At 37.6% G+C, this 24,881-nt stretch overlaps 1 protein-coding gene across 2 annotated transcripts in view; it reads right to left on the reverse strand.

The window, feature by feature from the left end:
* Positions 1–4,152: 4,152 nt before the first annotated feature.
* The window catches only part of Cnmd (chondromodulin), a 26,367-nt gene continuing 5,638 nt past the window's right edge, over positions 4,153–24,881 (reverse strand). Inside the window, exons 3-7 of one of the 2 annotated variants that reach the window (XM_048800989.1) lie at positions 22,349–22,489; positions 16,409–16,522; positions 12,665–12,818; positions 8,000–8,166; positions 4,153–4,662 (exon numbers count right to left, since the gene is read on the reverse strand). In XM_048800989.1, the coding sequence (XP_048656946.1) occupies positions 4,450–4,662; positions 8,000–8,166; positions 12,665–12,818; positions 16,409–16,522; positions 22,349–22,489 (789 nt within the window). In that variant the 3' untranslated portion in view covers positions 4,153–4,449. Of the gene's footprint in view, positions 4,666–7,999; positions 8,167–12,664; positions 12,819–16,408; positions 16,523–22,348; positions 22,490–24,881 lie in introns of both variants that reach the window. The other variant, XM_048800988.1, reaches the window with a different exon arrangement.

A 24,881-nucleotide genomic window follows, 5' to 3' on the forward strand; every position in this document is an offset into this window, starting at 1 on the left:
AGAGAATTGTCCAACGATTATTTTGTTTTTCTGTCATTTAAACCTTAGGATCATTATGATTGTCTTTGAGTCTATATATTGGTGTAGTATTGCACATGATGAAAGAAAATCGGAGTCAAAATGAAACAAATCGAGAATCACTTTGAGTATGACACTAGTTTATTAGTGCAAGATATTTCTAAAATTTAGCAGAGAATATTTGATTATCAAGTGTTCTTGGAGGACCATGACATAGTACTGATGCATGAGGCACTATTTCTTTAGCAGTGGACATATTCTCAGATGTTCCCTGTCTGATACTCACATGCGCTAAGTGAGTATGGTGTTGGTTGAATAGGCTGAGTGTAAAGTGCATCTTATGGAGATCTTTTTACTATTTAGTTTTATAGTTACCTCAGTAACTAAAAGGCAGGAATATGATTTTAATTGAAAAGAAACTACTTACCTTTAACAGCGTTATGTACTGCTAAGAGAAAGTTCACGCTTGACCAGTTTTTCCAGGTCTGTCTATATCAGTATAAGTCAGATTCATTGTAAGAAGATGGGTAACAGTCTACGCTAATTAAATATAGGAAATTAAAAGAAATGTCCTAGCAGTTAAGTAATCTGCACCTTAGAAGGCGGAAAGACAGGGAACCACAAAAATCATGTTTTGCTTTTTAAGTAATTATAAGTTTGCAAATGTAATGAGTGCTCAAAAACGAAAAAAAAAATTGTGTAAAGATATTTCTTCCAAAGTGTCTTTCTTCTTGCTGTTAGAATTTTTGTAGCCATCTACATAGGAGAAGAAGGAGACTGAATGTTTTATGGTTTATGTTTCTGATTCATTTGTAAGAATTTCATATGAAAGGATTTTGGCAAAAGAAAGATATGACACCTGATATCTGTAAATTAGTACCAAATTTGTAGTGAGAATTGATTGGGGTATACCACTTAAATTGTTATAAATAATTTTATGTTTTAACTAGTAACTTGCTTTAGCTCAGCATGAGTATATTATTTCCAGTGCCACCATGATTTATATCACTTTGAGGTGATAATATAAAACCTAATAGACTGACTCCGATATATTTGACTTTAAAACTTGTAAAACATGAAAAAAGGTTCAGTAAGCCAAACATCTTAGAAAATAGCATTTGCTAAGTTTAGATTATATGTTGCATATGTTTTATATATAGACATACTTATCACATATATATATATAGATTACTTACAGAGTAAATACTATGTAAATTGAATAATGGTTGAATGTAAGTAGTTTAAAACATGTGGTGAGTCTTTCATCATCCAACAATAACTTATTTGGTAAATTTGATTCTAATATTGTTGGGAGTTTTTCCAGTGGAGTACACCTGTATATACATATGGAACACAGGCATGCATATATATGTACAAAAACTCTTAAAAATGAGTTCAGCTTTTACAAACACTAAACACACTCTGCCTGTAAAATGTTTTGCTGCAGTTTGTATCATTAACTCAGATTTATACCTTCATGTTTGAGATTCACTATTGGAACTATCTATGCATGTAGATTTTTGTCAATTCCCTCTTCTCCCCAAATAAATCAGCTAATTAAAAAAAATTGTGACCATTTTTATAAACAACTACTTTATTAAACGAATCATATTTAGTTTAAACATTAAGCCATTCCACCCACAAGGAATTTTTTTTAGAGTATGATAAAATCTCATGAAATAAAATAAATGACTGAATGGTTTAAATAATTATTTTTAGTATTTTTGCTTTTTTAAAAAAAATGTTTTTTAGCTTTAGGTGGACACAATATTTTATTTTATTTATTTATTTTATTTATTTATATATTATTTTATTTATTTTTTTACTGTGGTACTGAGGATCGAACTCAGTGCCTCATGCATGCTAGGTGAGTCACAACCCCAGCCCCATATTTGCCTTTTTAACATTATATTTATTTGAGATGGTGATAGGAGTTAAAAGGATAAGGTTAATATGTTTTTAAACCTGTTGAAATACAAGCTTGTTAGTATTTTTCAGTGACATATGTTAATGTGACAGAAAGAACAATTATATGTATTAAAACCCTGCAATACCTTTTCTTCATTTTTCTTACACCCAGTGGCAGCTACCTTTTGTAAGCTGTTGGAGCCCCCTTCCAATTGGAGTCAAACTAAAACCTTGAAAACTAGCCTAAAATGTTCCATAAGGATTGATTTATATCACCACTAAAAAATACGTATCTAAAATAATGAAGTATCACTAATATATTTGCCGATACATATGTACTGACCTATCAGTCAAGATTCAGCACAGAAAATTGTGGTGTGTTTGCAACTTTTGGACTGGCCTGGTTAATTTAGGGAATGGTAGAGAATTGTATAGAACTTTGTATTCTTCCCGGTGTCCTGTTTACTTGATGTTCTTTCTCTGTCCATTTGCTGCTGCTTTTTCAAAGTAGTCCTTAGTTTTCTTCTTTGAACAAAATTTGGGTCTCTTGTATTATTCTTACCCTTTATCTAGTCTTGAGTTTCCCTCTGCCCTTAAAACATCCAGATTCTTTTTATGTGTTAAATTATTTGCCTCCCACGTTTTTATCCAATTATGAGCTTTGAAAAGGGAGCATCTTTTCATGAGGCAGCCTTCCTTTATGATATGCTCTCCTTGCTGAGATGCCCCTTTCACCTATCTGGAACCTGCTTGATTCTCACATAGAAAGCTACTAATGTGATCCATTTGAAATGAAACTTAACCAGGCACCTCCTTGCCTGAAATCTTTCATTTGTTTCCTCTTTCTTGTCTAGTAAGAAAGGAAAAAAAAAAAAAAATCCAAGTTAACATGCTGTATAAAGTATAGCTTCTACCTTTCCTTTTTAAAAATTTTTTTTTAATTTAATTTTTTTTAGCTTCTACCTTTTCCATTTTGATATTTCCTACCTCAGCCAATGCTTTTTTTTTTTTTTTTTTTCTCAATATATCATATAGCCTCAGACCATCTGGGTTTACTCAAAACTAGTCTCTGTCTAGAATGCCCATTGTCTTAACTTCACTTGGCTAACTCCTGCATATCCATGTAGGCCTCAAGTAGGCATTATTTTGGTTCTAGAACCCAGTACAGGTTGCTGAGCCATGTGGGTGGGAGATGGTGTGCAGAACTCTTGGCACATGTTTAGTTAATAGACGAGCAAAAAGAGCATGTGAAACTCAACTGCAGGAAGTAATTGCTGCCTAAGGTCAGTTGTGACCATTTCATGTCATTCTAGTGTGTATATTTCATTCTTTTTTTCCTTCAGAGACCAAGCTTGTTAGATGGAGGGATCTGATAACTAGGTTTTTAAACATTCTGATCTTTTTACAGACTTTAATTGGCAAACATGAGACAAAGTAATCAGGTATATTCAAAATATGGTAGTTGTGTTAAGGACTTTCTGTCATCCTAGAATCCTGTGTTTTAGGTAGCTTTTATTTTCCTCTGGAAAAATGTTCTTTATCTCTGAAACGTAGGGTTCAAAACTAAAATGTCAAAAATATGAAGTTACCTGCTCATCTTCTTCCTGATCTTATATTTCAATTTCTAAAGACAGTTCTTGTTCCTGGGAGATTTCCTTTATGTCATTATAAATAAATAGGCTATTCTTCCTTAGCTGCATCTGCTAAGCAACACTGGCAGCCCTATTACTAGGATAGTAACTTATTGGTAATTGGGCTACACGGCAGCCTGATTTGTACTACAAAGGTAAAAATCATTATGCTGCTTCTTGCTCAACAACCACTTATTGAAAAGAGATTGAAAAGGGTATGAAGACCTGCTTTTCAGAATGTCAATAAAGTGCTTCCTCACAAGTCTAGTTTACCTTCTATGTTTTTCTTTATTGTAACACTCTTCCTGGAGGTGACTAGACTACATAAGACAGCCACCTGTTAGTCACATGCCAGCATAAATTATAGATAAATAGCTCCTCATAAGCCACCACGGTGAGATTGCATTGCTTACTTTCAGGTAAATTCCATTATTTGTCCTATTTTTGTGTTTTTATCTGGGAACTCCAGGCACTTTTGCAAGACTGGGAAGAATAAAAGATTAAAAATAATTTGGGAATTTTTTACAAATAACAGAATGGCTTGAAATGATTTTGAATGTGGTTGATGAAAAAAAATAACTCAAATGATGAGGTCTTTGACAGATTATAAAATTTTTATGTTTATTAAGAGCTGGGGAAGAATTGCATAGGCCTTGTTAAAGCAAACCACATAATAAAGATATGGCATTATAGACTTTATACCATCTTTTCAGTGTACTTCACATACTAGGTAAAGTTCTGGAAAGCAGTTGAGAAGTTCTGTTTAGGATAACATTGCTTAGGTTTAGAATGAAATACTTTGTGGTCCCTCAACATCAGCATGCTTTATGCTTCTTTGGTTGTCAACTCACAAGTTAATTTTACTTGACAGCACCTGCTACATGAAGTGATGTCACACCATGCCCAAGATACGGGCAACCCACCAGCTACATGGCATGATAACTCTACAGGCCGAACGGCAACCTTGATAATTATAAGGCCATGGATAATATCCCCCCAGGGGTTCACAGATCTTCTGGCAGTGGGTGTAGCTCCGCCTACATTCTATACAGCAGATTCCTTCGTGATCCAGTCTAGGATCAAATGTCATGCTTTCTCCTTCCTGCTGCTGTGAAATAAAACAGAATTATCTTTATTTTTCTTCATAATGAGGTTATCGCACATTGTTTTAAAGTACGATCCTGAGGTTTTTTTGGACTGAATACGCCATAAGAGATCAGCAAAATCTACTTGTAACTGCCATCATTTAGAATGTCTTCTGACATGAAGGAATCCTCACCTACCTAATGTGTTATTGACAGAAAATTGTGGGGTTTTTAAATGGCACTCTGAAGTTCTTCTGTGCCTTTAATGAGCCATGATTATGAATATTCACACGTGAATAGTATGACTCAACTAGTTTCAAGTAAGAAAATAAATACTATGATCAAAAGTAGCATTTCTGCCGCTGCTAATTTTAAGTCAGTGAAACACAGGTGCCCTTCTTTAGTAATTTTTTCCAAGGCTCCAGGGTGCACATATTGAAACCCATGGGTCTAAGCTAAGAACAAGTTTTAGTCCCAGTTCTACTTGCTTCCAGAACATTGTCAAGTCATTTCATTTCTCCTGTCTTCTTTTCAGCAACAAAAATGGGAATGTTATCTCCATAGAGTCATAAAGGGTCTATAACATTCAAGATCCATAAGAATTCAAGACAGCTTTGCCAACAAAATCATAATTGATGTAAAAATGTCTTTTCATTGCTGGGGAAATTATAAAGCTGGGAGGAATCTGTCCCCTGCTTATTTGCATATCTGGTTTACCTTTTCAAGAATATCTAGGGATTAAGATTCTGTCCGCTCTAGTATTGCCCCTTAAAATTCTCATTTTCGTTTAACTCCTTGGAAGTAGCTGATTGGTGTTGGTGGGAAATGTAATCTTAATTAGGAGGATAGGTGTTAAAATTTTTAAATTTATTTAAAAAATGGAAAAAACTGAATATTGAACATAAATACACTTACCTCAATTTGACAAATTCTGACATGAATTTGAAGAGAATTGAAGGTATTGTAACATTTCATTTATAAATACATTAGAAATGCCTCCAAAATAAAAGGGCATTTTCCTACACAACCACACTGTCATTATTGCACCTAACAAAATTAACAATTCCTTAACACTATCTGATTCAGCCATGTTCAAATGCCATCTTCAAATATCTTACTCTGTTTTTTATTTTTATTTTTTCTCTCCTTATCGCTTTGAGATTAGATACATCTGGAACAAAAACAACCAACTGAAATTACAGCTGACTTTTTGGGCAATGGTGTCAAAAGATCTGCTGGTTGAGGTCTTATCTGAGGATTCAGCAAGATTTGTCAGGATTAAAAAAAAATGTTACTGTAAGATTCTTCTCTTTAAAGGAATATGTGAAAGACAAATAATGGCCAAACATATAATAAAGGGAAATATTGTTATAACTGGAGTGTTATTTAAAGAATATGGATCACTCAAGTCTAGAACCAGGGCAAAGTCATCCTACTCTTCTGTAAAGGGGCTGATACCCTCATCTTTGGAACTGATTTCAGGCCACCCAGCCACCTCAAGGATCATCAACTTTTGTTTGCCTATTCAGATTTCATTTCTTAGTTGTGCTTGTGGAAATACTATGGCGCCCTGAATTTTCTGATAAGATCTGGGATTATTTAAAAAATACTGTTGGCTTTAAATCTTTCTAAAACATATTAGCCTGATATGATAAACTAGAAAATACATTTGTATGAAGCAGTGTAGGACTGAATGCTTCACACATGCACACAGTGCATGAAAAGATGGTCAGCTTTACACATAATAAAAGATGAGCAAGATAAGACTTAATTTTTTTTTTAAAGTTTGATGGGTGTGTAGCTAAATTTCAGAGGACATGCTCAATGTGTGTGAGGACCTTGATCACCCCCAGTATCATGAGAGAAAAATAAAAATTTTTTTCTTTCGATAGTAAGTGGGTCCTTCCATTACCATTTGCAGACGTGGCTGGTATAATTCCTTAGCAGCTTGGTATCCGTTAAAATATAAGAGTCCCATCTACTTGTATGTAGCAGACCCATGCTTCAGTATGCTAAAGACAACGTGTGCAAAAGATACAACAGCTAACGATGAACAAGTTAATGCTATGTACTAGTCCCTGTGCTAAGACTTCACCTGCATTACCTCATTTACTCTCCATATCCCTGTGAGTTCTCTAAAGGTATTTGCTGTAGAGAAATGATTTATATGCCTACCAAAGCAGAAATATGTAAGTTTATGTACATCCATATGTTGGAATACTACTAAATGAAAAGATACATAGAATTAATGTGTATTATGTAGGAGTTATAGGTAGCCTTTAAAATGTATAATAAGTACATGTAGAACTATGTAGGAGATATGGAACAAGTTCCAAAATACTGTATTTTTATGGGAATGAAATCAAGACATTGGCTGGGGATGTGGCTCAGTGATAGAGTGCTTGCCCAGCATGTGTGAGGCCTTGGGTGGGTTCAATCCCCAGCACCAAAAAAAAAAAGGAAAAATATTATTTATATATATATATATATATATTACACACACCCATAACCTGGAAAGCAAGGCATAGAATTTTTGTGTTACAGTGTGTTTGCACATATGTGTGTGTGTGCTTCTGCAAAGAAACTGGGCAAATAGTAATTAATAGGCTGCTGCTGGCAGGGTGTCTGGGATGGAAGGGAAACACTTTACATTTTTCCCTTTGTAGAGTTTTTTTTTTTTTAAGTGCATACATTTTTTATTTTAATAACTAGTTACAAATATGTATATTTTTTGCTGCCTGCAAAATACAGTAACTGTAAATGATACTTCTTTGAAGATTTTGAGTTTTTAGCACCTTAGTGCCATCCTAACAAACATCAATTCTCCAAGTTGCAGGCTAGTGTTTTCATCTGTGTTTGAGTCTATCCCTTCCTTGAGGGCTGAGAGCCCTCAGGGCAGAAGTTAATAACTGTGGGCACAGGGCCTGAGAAAGAACAGGTTCTTCACAGATGTCTCTTAAATGGATGAATAAAGTGGATTTAAAGAGGGAAAGAGAATACTTTCACATTGTGTGTTGCTTCCAGGGTGCATACACTCTTGGAAACATTTTTAAATAATCAAATACATGATATGAATTTGTTTTCATGGATTTTCCTGTGACAAAAGGGGAGAGCAAAGAAAGTAACTTTGAATAGAGTTAGAACTAATAAGGATTTTACACTACAGAGGCAATGTTAAGTGTTCTTACCCTTAATTATAAACCTTTTGCCAAATAGATGAAGATGTATTTTTAAAACAACTGAGTAAAGTTCTCAGTTGAATATTAAGTGCTTGTATGAAACCTTAAGTAGAAAGACCATTTCAGAGTTACGTTGAATGCATTCCTCTGGGCATGTCACCAGAACACCAGTACGCACATGGTAAGGATTATCAGGATTGAAGGGTTGGGCATCCTCTTGAACACTGGGTCTGGTTTCATTATTCAGTCTTCCAGGGCCTGGGCTGCCCCGGGACCTACTGCGTGGTCTTCTTGTGGTCATTGGAACAATTTTTCTTGCTACTTCTCTTCTTTCTCTCTGGATTTCTGCAAAAATTGACGTGTATTAATCCATTTATTTGATTAAGCAAGTTAGATCTGCATTTTTTTTTCCAGGGTGAAAAACATAAGAATGTCAAAGTATAAACATGAGTACTCTTGTAACTTTTTGTACTGATGATTTTATGAAAGCATCTTTTAGAGTCTTGGGTCTGTAGTTAAGACATACAGATAATTCGTTTTGGTTTTATAATACTAACTGAAGCAGACATTGAAAGATGTTTGACAAAATCCCATTCTCAACAACTGTTTTCTTTTACCATTTCACTATGGGGCTGAGTAAATAAATACTATTGATTTTCTCTGCCTCCTTTACAATTAGGAATGGACAGATTACCATATCTGGTAGACATAAGCAGAATATGCTAGTGAAGCTTGTGGGAAAGTTTGTTTTATTGGTACAACAGGACAGATATAACTTCCTCTATCTTATTTACCCTTCCTGAATGTAGATGTGATATCTAGAGTTATAAGAGCCAACCTGTGACTATGAAGTGTCAGGCACAAGAATGGTAAACCACCATGCTACAGATAGCAAAACGCTAAGTTAGAAAGAAACATGATAGTATCACAGAGAAGCTAATAATGCTAGAAACTTCATACCTCCAGGCTTCTGGCTGTTAAAAATAATTTAAAACAAAACCATATTTGTTGAAACCACTGATCTGTATTCTATTTCTCACAGCCCTAAGTATTCCTCAAAACATCTTTTTATTTAATGGTTTTGGAAACTGAACCGAGGGCCTCACATATGCTAGGTAAGCACTCTACACTGAGCTGTATCCCTAGCCTAATAGACCAGTAATTGTAACTATTCCTAAAGGATTGGCTATATAGGTATAAAGCTTTACAGTTTGCAAAGTACATTATCTTGGCTGATTCTCATAAAAAGTTCTATGGGATTGAAAAAGCAGCCACTGGTATATATGAGAGCCTCAAGTCTTGGGAAGACCCAGGTGGCCTGGCCACAATCACAGATGTGAATTCTGATTCCAAACGCCCCCTCTAGTTAATCACACTGCTTCATACATCAGGCAGTGCCACCAATGGCCGAATAACAGATGAAAAGTACCATACAGTATGCACTTTGGTGTCTCCCTGTGCTTCAGTTTCATCTGTAAAATGAGTATAAAAATATTTACTTCATAAAATAGTGACAAGGTTAATGAAAATCTATATCTAAAGGTTTTAGCACAAGTGTTTATAATCACTCAAATGTCAGATGATGATGATGATTATATCATGCTTTGTTATTTATGAACACTTAGTATGCTTTAAAGCTATAGATAACTTTGGATAAACATCAGGGAGACCTGGATTCAGTCCACAACTCCTTTTACTAGCTGAATGACCTCAGGCAAATTACCTAATCTCTGTGAACCTTGGTTTCTTCATCTGTAAAATAGGAATATGAAGAGTCACCTCAACAGTTATTAATGAAGATTAAATAAGGACAAAATGTAATGCTCTAGGGAAGTGCCTGGCGCAAAGTCAGAGCTCTGTGGACATCGGCGCTCTGCTTCCCTTCTGACCTGCATCCAGGCACCATTTACAGCATCTTTGATAAATGACCCCAATGACCTTCAGGCTTCCAGATTGCAGAGCAAGGGCTATTGGACCCTGGAGTTGAGGGCATTTATTAGAATTAGAGGGGAAACAGACACCATCTAGAGGGAGGTTTATTTTCTTGATTTTATTGTAAAATACAATCAACAAAAGATTAAAGCAAGCTCTGCCCTTTGGATGGGGGTCTCACTAAGTTGTCTCAAACTTCTGATCCTCCTACCTCTGACTCCCAGATGGCTGGGATTACAGATATTTTCCACTGAGCCCAGCTTAACCCTTCATTACCTTTATTTTTAATATTTATATTATTCCATTCTTTGGAGATATAAATATATGTATTTGGAGATATGTATACATATACATACTTATTATGAATACATTTATATTTATATATAAAATTATGTTTATATGTAAATGTATAAGATATATAAATGTATTTATATATAAACAAATATATAAAGGATAAATATGTTTTTAACCCTTTTCTAATCTTGGGGCATTTGGCTGGTTTCTACTTTTCTCATGCACAGAATATATAATTCTTTTTATTTTTATTTTTTACATTCTAGGGATTGAACCCAGGGTCTTGTGCATTCTAGGCAAGTACTCTGCCACTGAGCTATATCCCCAGTCCCATATGTGTAATTCTTGTATGGATCTTGTGATGATTGAATGTTGTCATGCAATTGGACTGTGAGGGATCAAGGAACATCTTGGATGAAAGAAACAAGCTCCTTCCCAAGGGTGAAGTTACTCAGTGTCTATCATTTAGCACTGATAATTATACTGTCTTCCCATCCCCACTCCTCACCCCCTTGTCCTGCACTGTTATTTTTGCATAGCACCTTGTGTCATACTATATAATTTTCTTAATTTAATGTCAATTATGTCCTCTTGCTACAATGTAAAACTCCTTGATGGCATGAAATATTGTCTGTTGTTCACTGATGTACCTCAGAAGCCTTAAATAAGTTATGTGGTACATGATAGGTTTGTCAAATGAGTGAATGAACTCTGGGTAAGAGACTTTGTCTTCAGACAGAATGTGATTGGGGAGAGCTCTATGTGATAACAGTGCGGGGACTCTTGTCCTTGACTGGAAAATGTAGTTCCTGGGTAGTAGAAAGCATAAAGGCTCACTGTCATGGTTTGGATCTGTAATGTTAACCCAAAAGACTCATGTGTTGACAGCTTGGTCCTCAACACAGCAGTGTTCAAAGGTGGGGTTTGGGGAAGTGATTAGATCATGAGGGCTCTAACTTTAGCAATAGGTTAATTCATTGGTAGCTAAATGGACTACCAATGAAAGTCCATTGGAAACTCTAGGCAGTGGGACATGGTTGGAGGAAGTAGATCACTGGGAGAATGCCCTAAAAAGGTTTATCTTGTCTCTAGCCCTCTCCCTACCACTCTTTCTTTGCTTTCCAGATGCCACAGTCTGAGCAGCTTTCCGCTGCCACACCCTTCTGCCTAATCTTAGGTGCAGAGCAGTGTAGCCAGCCAACCATGGACTAAAGCCTCTGAAACTGAGAAAAAATAAATCTGTCCTCTAGTTGTTTTTTTTTTCCTCAGATATTTGTCATGACAACAAAAAGCTGACTAACAGCCCCACCTGGGTGAAGGAAGGTAGGGAATGGAAAGCAGGATTTTGGCAAGTGACCATAGAATTGTGTTACAACCACAGACCTGAGCAAGAGCATAGATGAGAAAAGCACAGACTATTTGGCAGTCCTTCTCCAGCCCCTTGGTGACAGATACTACTTACTGACATGCCTGGCAGCCACTGTCAGTGGCTTATGCATTGGATTCTGTCAGCTTGTCCTGGGTTAGAGAGTAGCCATCTCCTCCAGGCTTTGGAACAGAATAGGAACTAAGAATAAGTTAGTCATGGAAGAATCAGAAACCTATACTTTCTCAGCCTGGTGGGGTATTGTTTTAATTGTGGTAAAACCTATAAACAAAAATTTTTCACTTTATAAACATTTTAAAGTGTACAGTTCACTGGTATTAAGTGCATTCACATTGCTGCACAACCATCACCGTCCATCCCTGGAACTCTTTTCATCTTGCAAACAGCTGAAACTACCTGTTAAACACTAACTGTCCATAACAAGTCTCCCACCAAGCCTAGTGGCTCTAATGCCTCTACTTTCTTCATTTCCATTCTATTCTTTTCTGGTGTTCAATAGAATATTTCAGAAAACAGCCTATCTCAGCTGTGTGAGGAGAAAGGCTTTCACTCCTTCCCCTCCTTGAACCAGAGCTACAAAGTAGACCTTGGGAAGGTCAATGACTGCAGTAGAAATGAAGTGAGAAGTCCTCTAGAGACAGGAAAGACTCAGGGGAAAGAGTGAGGCCTGCTGGTCTCACCTGCCCTTTGTCACCTGGAAATAGCTCAAAAATATGCTCCAGCCTATCTCTGAGCCCCAGGGACCTGGAATTTATTTTACCTGGACTTGGAAGCTGATGCTCAAGCTTAGAAGTTGAGGAATACCCACAGCAGCTTTTGGCTGTCCCATAATTCTAGGTTTGAGCATAATAAAGATTCGGTGGCATGACAGTTTCTTAGTCCCTTGATTCTATGCCTTAGGAATAAAAAAAAATGTAAAATTGGAAGGTGCAAACAAGTGAGATTAAGGGGCACAGCGGCAAGAAGTGGGAGCATCATAAATAAAAGTCGCAGGTAATGCAGTGGTGTTCTGTCTTCCTGCACTGCCTCCTTTTAACCCTGTTGCTCTTTCCCTTCCACACGGCAGTCACAGCTGTCATTCTCCTTTTATCATGCTAATTACCAAGACACCATCTCATGCATCCTGATGTTATCTTTCTTGTTACATGCTCAGACCTGTGGAGAGGCAGGGAGGAATCTCACAGGACCAGGAAGAATTCCAAGCACCATTAAGAGAACTTAAAATGTTACCTTTTGGATATGTGGGTTTAAGCCAGAAAATAGGAAGGTTGCCACAGAGTTCTAAGACTTTAGAACTCAAGAAGCTGATGTCCTTCACAGGCTGGTCAACAGCTACCCAGATAAGAGAATTTTCTTCATATTTAACAGGCATGATCTTGCCTTCCTGAAATTAAAAATGAAATGCACATGAGTAAAGAAGATGGTGGGACATGCTTCAGATTGAGTTGTGGGTTGCTGAAAGATTAGTTTACCTTGTAAAAACAGAATTCTGTGTGTGTCTTGCATGTGAGTGTGTGTGCCATGCACACACACTTTCAGGTTTCAATCTCTTTGTAGCTCTCTTCACAGTATTCAGCACACCTCCTGTTACCCTGCCTCTGGATAGCTGTAATGTGTGAATGGAAGTGTTCTGTGTTGAAGTGAAAATTACTTGATACCAACTTTGAGATTTAGGTTAATCTAATGTTTTCGATCAAAGATTTTTTTTTGCAAAAAAGCAATTGAACAGACCCTGAAATCCTATAAAGGATAGAGGAACCCTTCATTTGAAGTGAAAATCTTTTGGGGTTTTGTTCTGCAGTTTCCTAACAACAATGGAAAAAGCAAGTGATTGGTTCTTTAATGTCTCCAGTTCAAAGTAGTATTTAACATAAACCATTTCTCCATTTCTCAGCTATAACAAAACATATTTCAGATGTTCCTCACATCAGGCACACCACTGAGATTTCAAAGCTAAACCCTAGATTTTCTTCTACAGAGAGATGCTGAGGATGGTTTGATAACCCAGGAGACAAATTTATTTTTGCCAGGTTGTTCCTTTCATGTATTTATTAATTTGCAATAGGTTGGAGAAATTAAAATGTTTTCTCCTTACTTTTCAGTTAAAAGCAGCACTTCATTTATGCTTTCTCCCTCAGGCTTATGGTTGCATTAAAACAACTTAAAGTTATTGGAAGAAGCTAACACTCAGGTAATCCAGTTATTTACCTTAAATTAAATGGCTCCATCCAGGAAATGAATGCTCTGTGAGTACAGTAGCTTTTTAAAGTTATATCAAACTGATAAAAAATTTGTGGGAGTAAGTGATGCATAAATCTGCCCCATCATAATCTAAAGTATGTGGGGGAAAATGGAATGATAGGGATAATGCATATAGATGCATTCTATAAGCTAAGGATGTCAAATAAATCTTGGGGCACATACTCGAAGTTTCTTATCCATTCCTTCCTCCTTCCCCGTCCTCATAACACAGTCCTACTTCCTTGGAGACAGCCCCTGCCAGGATAGACACTTGCTTTCTCATACTGTCCAGTGGCCTATATGCCTGGCTGGCCAGTGCTGATTATTGAAATCCAGGCTGGAGTATGTTGAGGAACTGAGACCTGATTTTACCTATCAAATTTAAATCATAGTTCACCCTGTTCAGCCTCTTTTGGACTAAAGAAGAGGTTGTGTGGTGCCACCACGTTTGGAATTGGAAGGAAAGATAAAAATAAATAAATAAAAATCAAAGAGATGCTGGCCCCTGAGCAATTCCACAGCTGCCTACTTCTGCACTGCTTACTGTGGGAGAAAAACAAGTCCCTATTTAAGTTACTCTAAGTGAAGTTATCTGCTTCTGACAGCCAAGCACACGTCTAATTCACACAGTGTATTGGCTGAATTGGCTTTTGTCCATCAGAGGGTCCATCATGCATGATAGAAACAACTAAAACACAGGACAAATAATCTACCTCTATGGCAAAAAAAAAAAAAAAAAAAATCAGGTGCAAAAATTGAAATACAGAAATGTTTACCATGGTGAATTATTTTTTATTCAAAAATAATTATTTTTAATTATTATTTTTTGAAATAGTGAAAAATTGAAGATAATGGAAGTGTTCAAGAATAAAAGACTTTTGGGCTGAGGTTGTGGCTCAGTGGTAGAGCACTTGCCTACCATGTATGAGGAGGCACTGGGTTCAGTTCTCAGCACCACATATAAATAAAGGTCCATCTACAACTTTAAAAAAAGAATAAATGACTTTGAAAATTATAATCACATAATCTACATGGTAATCTACATTTTAAAAGAACTAAAGTGAAAATAATAATACAGCAGTCTCACATCACTTATGAAAATAATATCTGATACACACCCACCAACACAGAAAATCCACCAAAATGTTAACATTAGTCATCTGTGGATTGTGCCGTTGTGGGTTATTTTCTTCTTTAAATTTGTATGTATTTCCAAAATTTTATACAGTAACTGTTGTTTTTAAAAATCATGGAAAAAACATCAAAAAGTAACTTATAAAATATACTGTAGGCTTATGAGTAGATCTGGGTAAGCTATGATTGGGGAGCTGGTTCTTATGGAAGGCACAGAGAATGAGTCCCATGTCCTTTTCTGGGGAGGATGGCAAGGATGATAGTTCACTAAAGTCTTTATGATTGAAAGTGAGTGGTACAAATGTATTTAATAAATAGTGATAATGCAGTAAGAGAGTTTCAGGGGTCAGAGCAAAGGAGGCATGGTTCCCATTTTTAGATTGGCATCAGTGGGTTACACAGAGAGCATGGGCTTCATTCTGAGCTGCTCAGCTCAAGAGGAACAAAGAAATGTGATCAGAGGAGAATGGCTGGACCAATGGAGTCTGGAAAACATCTCACAGGATGAATGCTGGGGAAACAAGGAGTAAGCAAGAGAAAAGAGCTCATGGTGGGCCACTTTCAAAACTTTGTTTTTTAGCTTATGCTTTGTTTTGTTTTCAGATAACTCCTGCTGCTGCTCCTTTGGGGGCAAACAATCAGGCAGTTTCCAGGCACCTTCGCTTACCCATATTTTCCCTCTTTTGCCTTGAGGGAGCTAACACTTGCTGCGCTTCCCTCTCAGGGATACTGGAAGGCTCAGAGATGATCATAATAAAATTAGCAATAATGAGCAACAGTCTTTCATTCAACATCTAGTAGATTCTTTAGGATCATGGGCACAGTGTGTCTACCCCCAATTTTCAGATGACAAAACTGAGACTCAAGGAGTTAAAGCCACATCCACAGCACTAGGATTTGAGTCCATGTTTTTCTGATTCCAAAGCCCATTTTCTTTCCACCATACTTGGAACAACTTAAATGGTACACCATAATAGGTGTGACTTTGTAAGACCTAACATCATAAAACCATAAGGTGTGATTGTTAAATGTGTCTTTAGAACTCTGTGGAATTCTTAGTGAATTTTAAAAAGATCAAACTTAAAAGGCAATTTACTAATAATAAATGAAAGAACTATGTCAACAAAATTCATAAATTGATATACATAGAAAAGGAATTAAATATATGTTACATAGCTTTCTTGCACTGACCTTGAACTAAAAGGAGGAAATTGTAGAGAAGCCATCTCAGTTCAATGTTGGGCAAAACAATTTAGAACCTCCCTTGATAAAGCTTCTGGCCCATAGTTGGTGCACCTTATCATAGCTTTACTGTGGAATCTTAATCACTGATCAGATCATTTCCTAACATCAGGCAAGTGAGGGTCATGTGGGGACCAAGCCCCTTTCTGCACTTTTAAATGTGACTTCCCCAGATCTTTAATACATCAACTCAGAATGATCCTTTGGAACCAGTAGGACAAAAATAGTTTAAATTGCTTTGGTAGAGAAGAAATAAAACTGAGGTCTGGTCATGAACCTGACCCTGGAGATGGAAGGGGTTGTGCCTTCAAACAGTAGCTGCCAAAGCTCTCACTGTCTGAGCAAGTGGGTACCCACCAGTTGGGAGGAGATGCTTTGTTTGGTCATGGTGCCCACCTCCGGAAGACGAGCCTTCACCTGTGCTTTGATGTAGCACTTCTCTCCTCCAGCAAAACGGATTCCTGTAATGCCCTAGGAGATAAAAGTATATCCATCTGTCTATCCATTCATTCATTTATTAACTGTTATGATGCAGGCACTATTCCAGGTGCTGGGTATGGGGAATGAAGAAACCATAAAAATCCCTTCTCTCATGGGATTTACCTTTTACCATTATTTACTAAAAATAAAACAAAGTCAGGTAGAAATAAGTATTGTGAAGAAAATAAGCCAGAGAAGGATAGAAATGTCAGGGAATGGTACTTTAGGCAGCATAGGAGAGGAGACTACAAGGGGCTAATATTTGAGTGGGTCAGAATATGTTGGTGACTCCACTGATGACCACAAGTTCAGATGAATTGCTAGCTTTTCCACAAAACCTCTCTGAACTCCCAGTTCAGGTGAGTCCGTCCTCTTGTCTCTATCTCTCATTTGGCATTTAGTCTACACTGTTTATTTAGTTACAAGCTCAAGCTCAGTATCTTTGTCTTATTTCTTTTTTCTTTTTGGTGATCCTAAAAAATGATGTTGGTCAGTGCCAAGCACAATGGCACACACCTGTAATTCCAGTGACTCAGGAGGCTGAAGCAGTAGGATGGCAAGTTCAACGCCAGGCTCTGCAACTTAGGGAGATCCTGTCTCAAAAAATATATATCTATACCCATATTGATATAGATCTATATGGCTGGGGATGTAGTTAAGTGGTAAAGAGTCCCCGGGTTTATTCCTCAGTACCACACACACAAAGATGTTGGTCAAATTAATTCTACTAATTCCTAATTGTCCTAAGCTACTGAGCCCAGAGTAAACAAAAAGGCTCATCACGTCACCAGGAGATGAACTCTGCTCCTAGACCTTACCCGAGAAGAGAACCTGGATCTTTTGTTTTTGTCCCCTGGGAGTCATAAACAGTGTCTCCACCTCATCTGCCTGGGGAGCAGCCTCAAGGGAAACACTGGCACAGGCTCCATCTTGGCTGAAGCTCAGCCACTGCTTCTACCCGCAGAGGACATGAAGGGTAACTGTATATTCTGTCCCCGGAGTATTTATTTTTGCTCTGCTGGTTTTGATTTCATGACAAGTGAGTAGCCAAAAATAGTCTTAAAGGTCATAAATTTTATTCCATAATAATGTAGACCCCACCTCCAAGTCTGAACCTTGACAATCTTATGTGTGTTGAGATGGATGTCAGGATGATAATGGATTGCAGAATCGGTGCTAAGGAATGGGGGAAGAAAAGCACTTAGAAATCTAGGGATCCTAGCTCAGGATTCAGTCCTTTTAGGTGAAGAATAAAGTTAATCATTAAGTCACACGGGAGGAGATTCATTGAAAGTTCTGCTTTATTTGAATTTAGCACCAGGAACCCTATGAAGCTTGTGGGTAACACTTTGTGAATGGAGTAGGAAAGTTTCATTCATTCTTTCCAAAACATCTCATTTTTTGCCTTGAAGCCTGGTTAGCCACGTGCACATACATAACCCATTTTTCCTATTTCTCCTGGCACCAGGTGTCATTCAGACAAGGTATGGTCACCATCCCCTGCTTCACAGAGGAACTTCAAGGGGTCTGACTTCAAGCACCAGAATGCCCTGGAGAAATTTTAAGAACACAGATTCTGGGCCCTCCCCAGAGATTCCCATTTGATTGGTATGGCACTGGTAGTCTTAAAAGTTCCCCAGGTATCTATAATACAAAGCCAAAGTTGAGAACTACCAGTTTAGGGTAAAATGAACTTCTTTAGGAAACTAAATTTTGAAATGACTGTAATTACCTTTGGACCCAAGTTTCTTCTGTACCAGTGTCTCATAAACTTTCCCTTGCATCACAGTCATTTGGAGGACTTGTTAAATAAGATACAAAGTTTGGGGTCTCACTCCCAGACTTACAAATTTGCATTCCAGCAAGCTCTTGGCTACTACCCTGCTGGTGGCCTCAGGAACACACTTGGAGAACCACTGTTGGCTATGCTATCACCCAAAGTTCTGCTGCTCTTATTCTGTATGTCAATCTAGGACCGATGGTTCAGAAAAACAGAAGGCAGGGAAGGGATATAACTGCCTTCCTATGTAATATGTTCTCTTAACTTCAAACACTCCTGTCCTCTGAATGTGAGATGTGTGGGAGGAAAGACCACAACCCCCAAGGAGAGAGTTGCTTCTGCTGAAAGATTAACAGCACCAAATGTGAATCTAGCACTGAGTTGGTTTTGACAGTCTACACATTGCAGAGAACTGAAACCCCACAGGGGCAGGACCAGCAGGAAAGAATTCACACGTATTAACCACCGTGTCTAGCTACAAATCCACATCAAGCGGCCAGACATCTTAGGAGATTAAACAGAGAACTAAAGGAAGCACAAGAAAGTCAAGCAAACCTCCTGCTTTTTTGCAAACAATCAAGGCCTTAGAAGCTGCTGATAATGAAGAAATTTGCTAACAAAGGCAATGAGTGAAGATTTCCAAAACCTAACATTTTTATTTTAAAAATCACCTTAGCTGTACATTTTTTTTTTCTTTCTAGGGCATTTCATCTATTTTTGTGACTCCCAGAAGGCTCTCAGGAAGGCATGGAGTCCTGCCCCTAAAGGGTATTTTAGAAAGTTTTGGAGGAGTTTTTCGTTGTTACAAAGATCAAGATGCTCCTGACCTTACTGGGCTCTGCCCAAGGAGACTAGGTCCCACAGAGCCAGGGGTAGTCCCAAAGAACTGACTGTCCTGGGTCTAAGAGAAAAACCCATCTATATAGAAATCTTGCCTAGAACCCGACAGTGTTTTACATATAAATAGAGAATGATTTTTGGCACAGTTGTAATGTACAATGAATTTCCTACAAATGCAATTACGGTGAAAATAGAGAGAAATTGGTACTTATGTCCACTGTTTGAGAAAATGATATAACATTGCATTGCCAAAGCACACTTGTGTCCATCTGCATTTCGGGTTGTGGCATTGACAGTCATTCAACTACCCCACATGAATTTGACTTTATTATGTTTTCTAATGCATCAGGCTAAACATTTATATATGAGATTCATATTTTACTATAAATTACTTTCATTTTATTTTTCCTTTATGTTACAGTTGAGGACTATATTGATTTTTTAAATCAATAACCTACCTGTCTAGGTAGATTATATTATCCTTTTCTCCTCCCAGCTTTCTAATTATAAGTTTCAAATATTTACAAATTAAATGAACAATGAACATTCATATACCCATCAGTATATTGTGTCTTTTAATTTCCAACCAGGATTTTTGTTATTTAAATGGGGTATTTAGTCTGAGGGGCTCAAATCAGCAGCACAGATGCTTGTGAGATTATAACCTCCTAGAACCATACACTCATGCACTATGAATTAGCCCAGTGTTTGTTTCTCTGAGGTCACAGAGCCCAATGTACTTTTTTTCAGTGCTCTTCTCCTTTGGGGGTTCTTTTTTGTTTGTTTGTTAGGATCTATTAAAACCTTGATGGGGTCCTTGGTGAACAGGGGGACTGATCATTTATAATTCAGAGCCTATCATACTCTGGCCCCACCTATGTCTCCACCATGTCTCTTCCCCCTTTGGAGTGTACTGGAAGCAGGAATATACATCCCTATTGGTCATCACTTCCTGGACCTCAGAGTCCTGCCCCTACCTCTCTGTTGAAATCCAAATTGTTCCTCAGGACCTGATTCAATTGTCATCATCCCTGTCAAACCTGCTTAAAGCCCCTAATGGGCAGCAATGCCAATACGGCACTCTGCTCACGGCTCATCACAACACATTTCCTGGGCAGACCTGGCACTGTTTCTATGTGTGTGTGTTTGCCTCCCAGACTGGACTGGATGGTCCTTGAGAGACAAGTGTCAGTCATCTTTGCATCCTCTGTGCTTAGCAACACCCCATACACAGAGGGAGCCTCAGTCAATAACTTCCTGAATTTGACTGATGGTTTAAAGTAGAAGAGAAACTAATAGTGCATGACCATAGAGGCTGATTCATGTGTCTTCAAAAGTCCAGGCTTGTTTAAACCCATAACAGGTACTATCCATCAAAAAAATGTTCTACTCACCAGTTCTGGCTTAGAGAGATGTGGAAGCTATCAAAGAAAATTGATCAGTTTATAAAATATTTGTGGCCCTGATGGTCTATGAGAACAAAACACAATCAATACCATTATTAGAAAGAACCAAAGGATTATAAAACAGATATATAGGTTTGGGATTAAAATATTTTCAAAGGATACATGAACATCTTGAGAGAGATAGATCTTTTCTTATCTTTGTAGTTCCCTTTGCATATCTTGATATTGGGGCACATCATAGGCATTCAATTTTGTTCTGGATTGAATGATGTGCATGGAGGAGTCACATTTTATTAGTTTATATTGAGTAGTACAAAGAAAAAATGCATCTCCCTGTCCTGGGTCTTGCAGTAAAAGCCTTTAATAGGTCCAAAGAAATTATACTTGTGCACTGACCAGAACCATTTGCAAAGCTATGACCAAACAAAGTACAGCTGGGCACAGCCCGAGCTGCAGAGCCTGTCTCCAGGGCGAGACCACTCTGAACATAGCCTGTCCTTGCCATCATCGAATAATGTGCAACATCCCAGGGCTCTAATGTTAGCATCTGTTGGACATTCAAAAGGACTTGCAAAGTGCGTTTGGTGCCAGCAAGATGAGTGCTTTCATTTAAATGAAAAACATCTTTAGTTTTTCTCATCACTCAGAAGATGGGTCAATGAGATGTTTGTGGACCAATAAACTATCGGAAGAGACATTATTTTCAAGAGCTCTTTTTCATTATGAAGTTTCACCTACTCCATCTTCAGATTTAATAGGAGAACCCAAATAGTGAGGCCTCTTCCTCATTGCAGAATGTGAAAGAGAATAAGATATTTATGTTGGCCAATGGGAAATTAGTCTGGAGTGACACTTTGGATGGTAGTAGATGTAGGCTGAAGCATCACTAACTAGCTTAATATCTCAAATAGCCTGTAAATTAATTTTTTGTGGTAAAACAAAACAGTATTCGTTTTCAAATGGAATTTGAATGATTTTTCAGTAATAGGTCATGGCTAGAGAACACAAACTATAAAATAGATTTTGCCCATGCTCATTTCTGTATTAAATGGAAAAATATGTAAGTAGATTCTATTTGTTGTTGATGGGACTATGAGATCCTTAAAATTTCCTTCCTCTCTAGAAATTCAGATTTCAGACCTTGCAACATTCTAGGATACATTTTATTTATTTTGTTACAGAAGACTGCTTGAAAAGAAAAAGTTCTTTGAAGTCTTTCTGCCAAGACTTTATATAATTCTAAGAACTTGCTCTTTTCAATTGTGATTTTTTCCATTTTTTGTAAATATCAAGTTTTATTTTGACTTCTCGGCCCATATCTTTTATTTCCTAGAAGAAGAAAAATTTGTTTTTCAAAGTAGTTTTCCCAAGTGCACGGGTTTATGAATTTGACAGTGTTTTTTAATCTTTTTTACTTTTGGAGACAGAATTTTACTATAGTACCCAGTCTGGCCTCCAACTCCAGAGCTCAAGCAATCCTTTTGCCTTAGCCTCCTTTTAACTGGGACTAAGAGTATGCATCACTGTGCCCAAAGGTGTTATTACTATTGTTTTATATTGTCTTTTTTCCATGGAAGTGTGGTCCTTTCCTTTTGAAAATCTGAAGAACAAAGTATGTGGTCCTTTCTCAGAAGGAATATGCTACATGCTACATGCTGATTAGTGGCACTAATACTACTGTAAAGAACAGTTACCATGTGAGTGTGTGAGAGAGATGCTGTGTCTCCTTGAATTAGAAAAGTCTCCCAGGCTTGCCTGGTTAAACTCTCTAAATGCATGAAATATACTTACATTCTGGAAATCATTAACTTCAATTGCTTCTTCAGCTCCACTTCCCATTTTAAAGGTCTCCAAGTTGTTCCCAGCATCTATTTCCATTGATCCATCTTGTAATTTCCCATTGATACTCATAGTATAATGGACATTGTAAATCTAGAAGTGAACATAAGAGTTAGTAGTGCTTTCTTTTTCTAGCAATTCAGGGTTTGTCTTTAGAACTGCAGTGTGTGACGTAGCTTTCAAACTTTTCAGAGACATATGGAATCATCCTTAATAGTAATGCATTAATATATGAGGACTTCATCTATATACCAATCATGTAATACAATGATATCTGCTATTTGCAATCCTGGCTGCACATCAAGAGCACCTGGGTAGACTCTCCAGGTAGCATGCCTGGGTTTCACCCAGGACCAATCAAATCAAAACTTATGAGGATGGGGTTTGAGTAATGATCTCTCTTTTCTAAAGCTCGTTCTATCATGCAGCTGGGTTGAGAATCAATGATGGATAAAAAGGAAATTGAGAAGTGAGAGTCAACTGGGTTTTCAGTTGAAGAAGTCTGTTTGCAGTGGCACCTGTTTAAAAATTGATCTTTTAAATCCTTTGGTCAAGATGAGGCATGGAATATGGCATATATTGGACTGGAGACAGGACTAGGATATATCAACACAGAACAGTACTTGTAAAGAGCATGGTCAAGGTACATATCTATTCTGAGTCAGAAGAGAAATACTCCACACTATGGGATGAGTGTATGATATTGTAGTGCATATTATTGGATGAACCATGTAACATGTATGGGAGAGGGGAGCCCAGAAGAGGACTGGTCCAGGAATCAGAAAAATAGCCAGCCATGCCACATATCCCTGGGTCTTGGAAGTTTCCTGGAATATAGAATGAAGAAGTTGGACTCATAGGTGGTTTTAATCTATGTACCTAGAATTCTGGCACTTCACAGGCATGGCCCAGAGCTGAGGGTGGTGAAGCAGGTGGAACTGTGATGTTCCTTCCCTGTCTACCCATAATCTAGCCAGAGCAGTTCTGCTTTTTCTCTGGTGTGTGTGTGTGTGTGTGTGTGTGCACATTACATTTCTGAGTAAGATTTTGCTAGAAAAATTTCACCACTTAAAAACATGTTTTTGTTTTTGCCACTAAATTAAATGATCCAGAGGGCTTCCTTAACTTTTTTTTGTTGTTTTTGATACTGGGGTTTGAACCCAGGGCCACTTAACCACTGAGTCACATCCCCAGCCCTTTTTAATATTTTATTTAGAGACAGGGTTTCACTGAATTGCTTAGGGCCTTGCTGAGTTGCTAAGGCTGGCTTTGAACTCATGATTCTACTGCTTCAGCCTCCGGAGCCACTGGGGTTACAGGCGTGTGTCACCACGCTGGCTCTTAGATATCTTATTACTGTGCTGGTTTAAAAATAATTCATTTGCTGTTCCTGCTCAGTGTGCTGCTGTCCTACTAGATTTGTGTGCAGCAGAGATAGTACCGGGGCTTTTCTTCTTTCTTTTTTTGGACTTAGAGGCATATCTATAGCTACTTATCTTTATCTATCTATTTTATATATGATGAATATAAATTCTGTGTGAAGACACATATGCATATGTGTACATTTTCAAAGAGGATGGACTGAGAACTGATGAAAGACAGTTTGTACCTGATGTCAGGCCAGCCAGTCAGAACTGCAAATAGCTCCCATTTAATTCAAGCCTGATTTTTCTCCCTCATTATGAAGAGTCACTGTCACATGGAAAAGCACTGGAAAACCTATCTGTTCTATCTGTTTTTTTTTTTTTTAATTTTTTATTGTTGGCTGTTCAAAACATTACATAATTCTTGATATATCATATTTCACACTTTGATTCAAGTGGGTTATGAGCTCCCATTTTTACCCCAAATACAGATTGCAGAATCACATCAGTTACACATCCATTGATTTACATATTGCCATACTAGTGTCTGTTGTGTTCTGCTGCCTTTCCTATCCTCTACTATCCCCCCTCCCCTCCCCTCCCCTCACTTCTTCTCTCTCTGCCCCCTCTACTGACATTCATTTGTCCCCCTTGTATTATTTTTCCCTTTCCCCTCACTTCCTCTTGTATCTACTTTTGTATAACTCTGAGGGTCTCCTTCCATTTCCATGCAATTTCCCTTCTCTTTCCCTTTCCCTCCCATCTCTCATCCCTATTTAATGTTAATCTTCTTCTCATGCTCTTCGACCCTACTCTGTTCTTAGTTACTCTCCTTATATCAAAGAAGACATTTGGCATTTGTTTTTTAGGGATTGGCTAGCTTCACTTAGCATAATCTGCTCTAATGCCATCCATTTCCCTGTAAATTCTATGATTTTGTCATTTTTTAATGCAGAGTAATACTCCATTGTGTATAAATGCCACATTTTTTTTATCCATTCATCTATTGAAGGGCATCTAGGTTGGTTCCACAGTCTTGCTATTGTGAATTGTGCTGCTATGAACATCGATGTAGCAGTGTCCCTGTAGCATGCTCTTTTTAGGTCTTTAGGGAATAGACC

Source organism: Marmota marmota, unplaced genomic scaffold (assembly GCF_001458135.2).
Source record: "Marmota marmota marmota unplaced genomic scaffold, marMar, whole genome shotgun sequence".
NCBI lineage: Eukaryota > Metazoa > Chordata > Mammalia > Rodentia > Sciuridae > Marmota > Marmota marmota.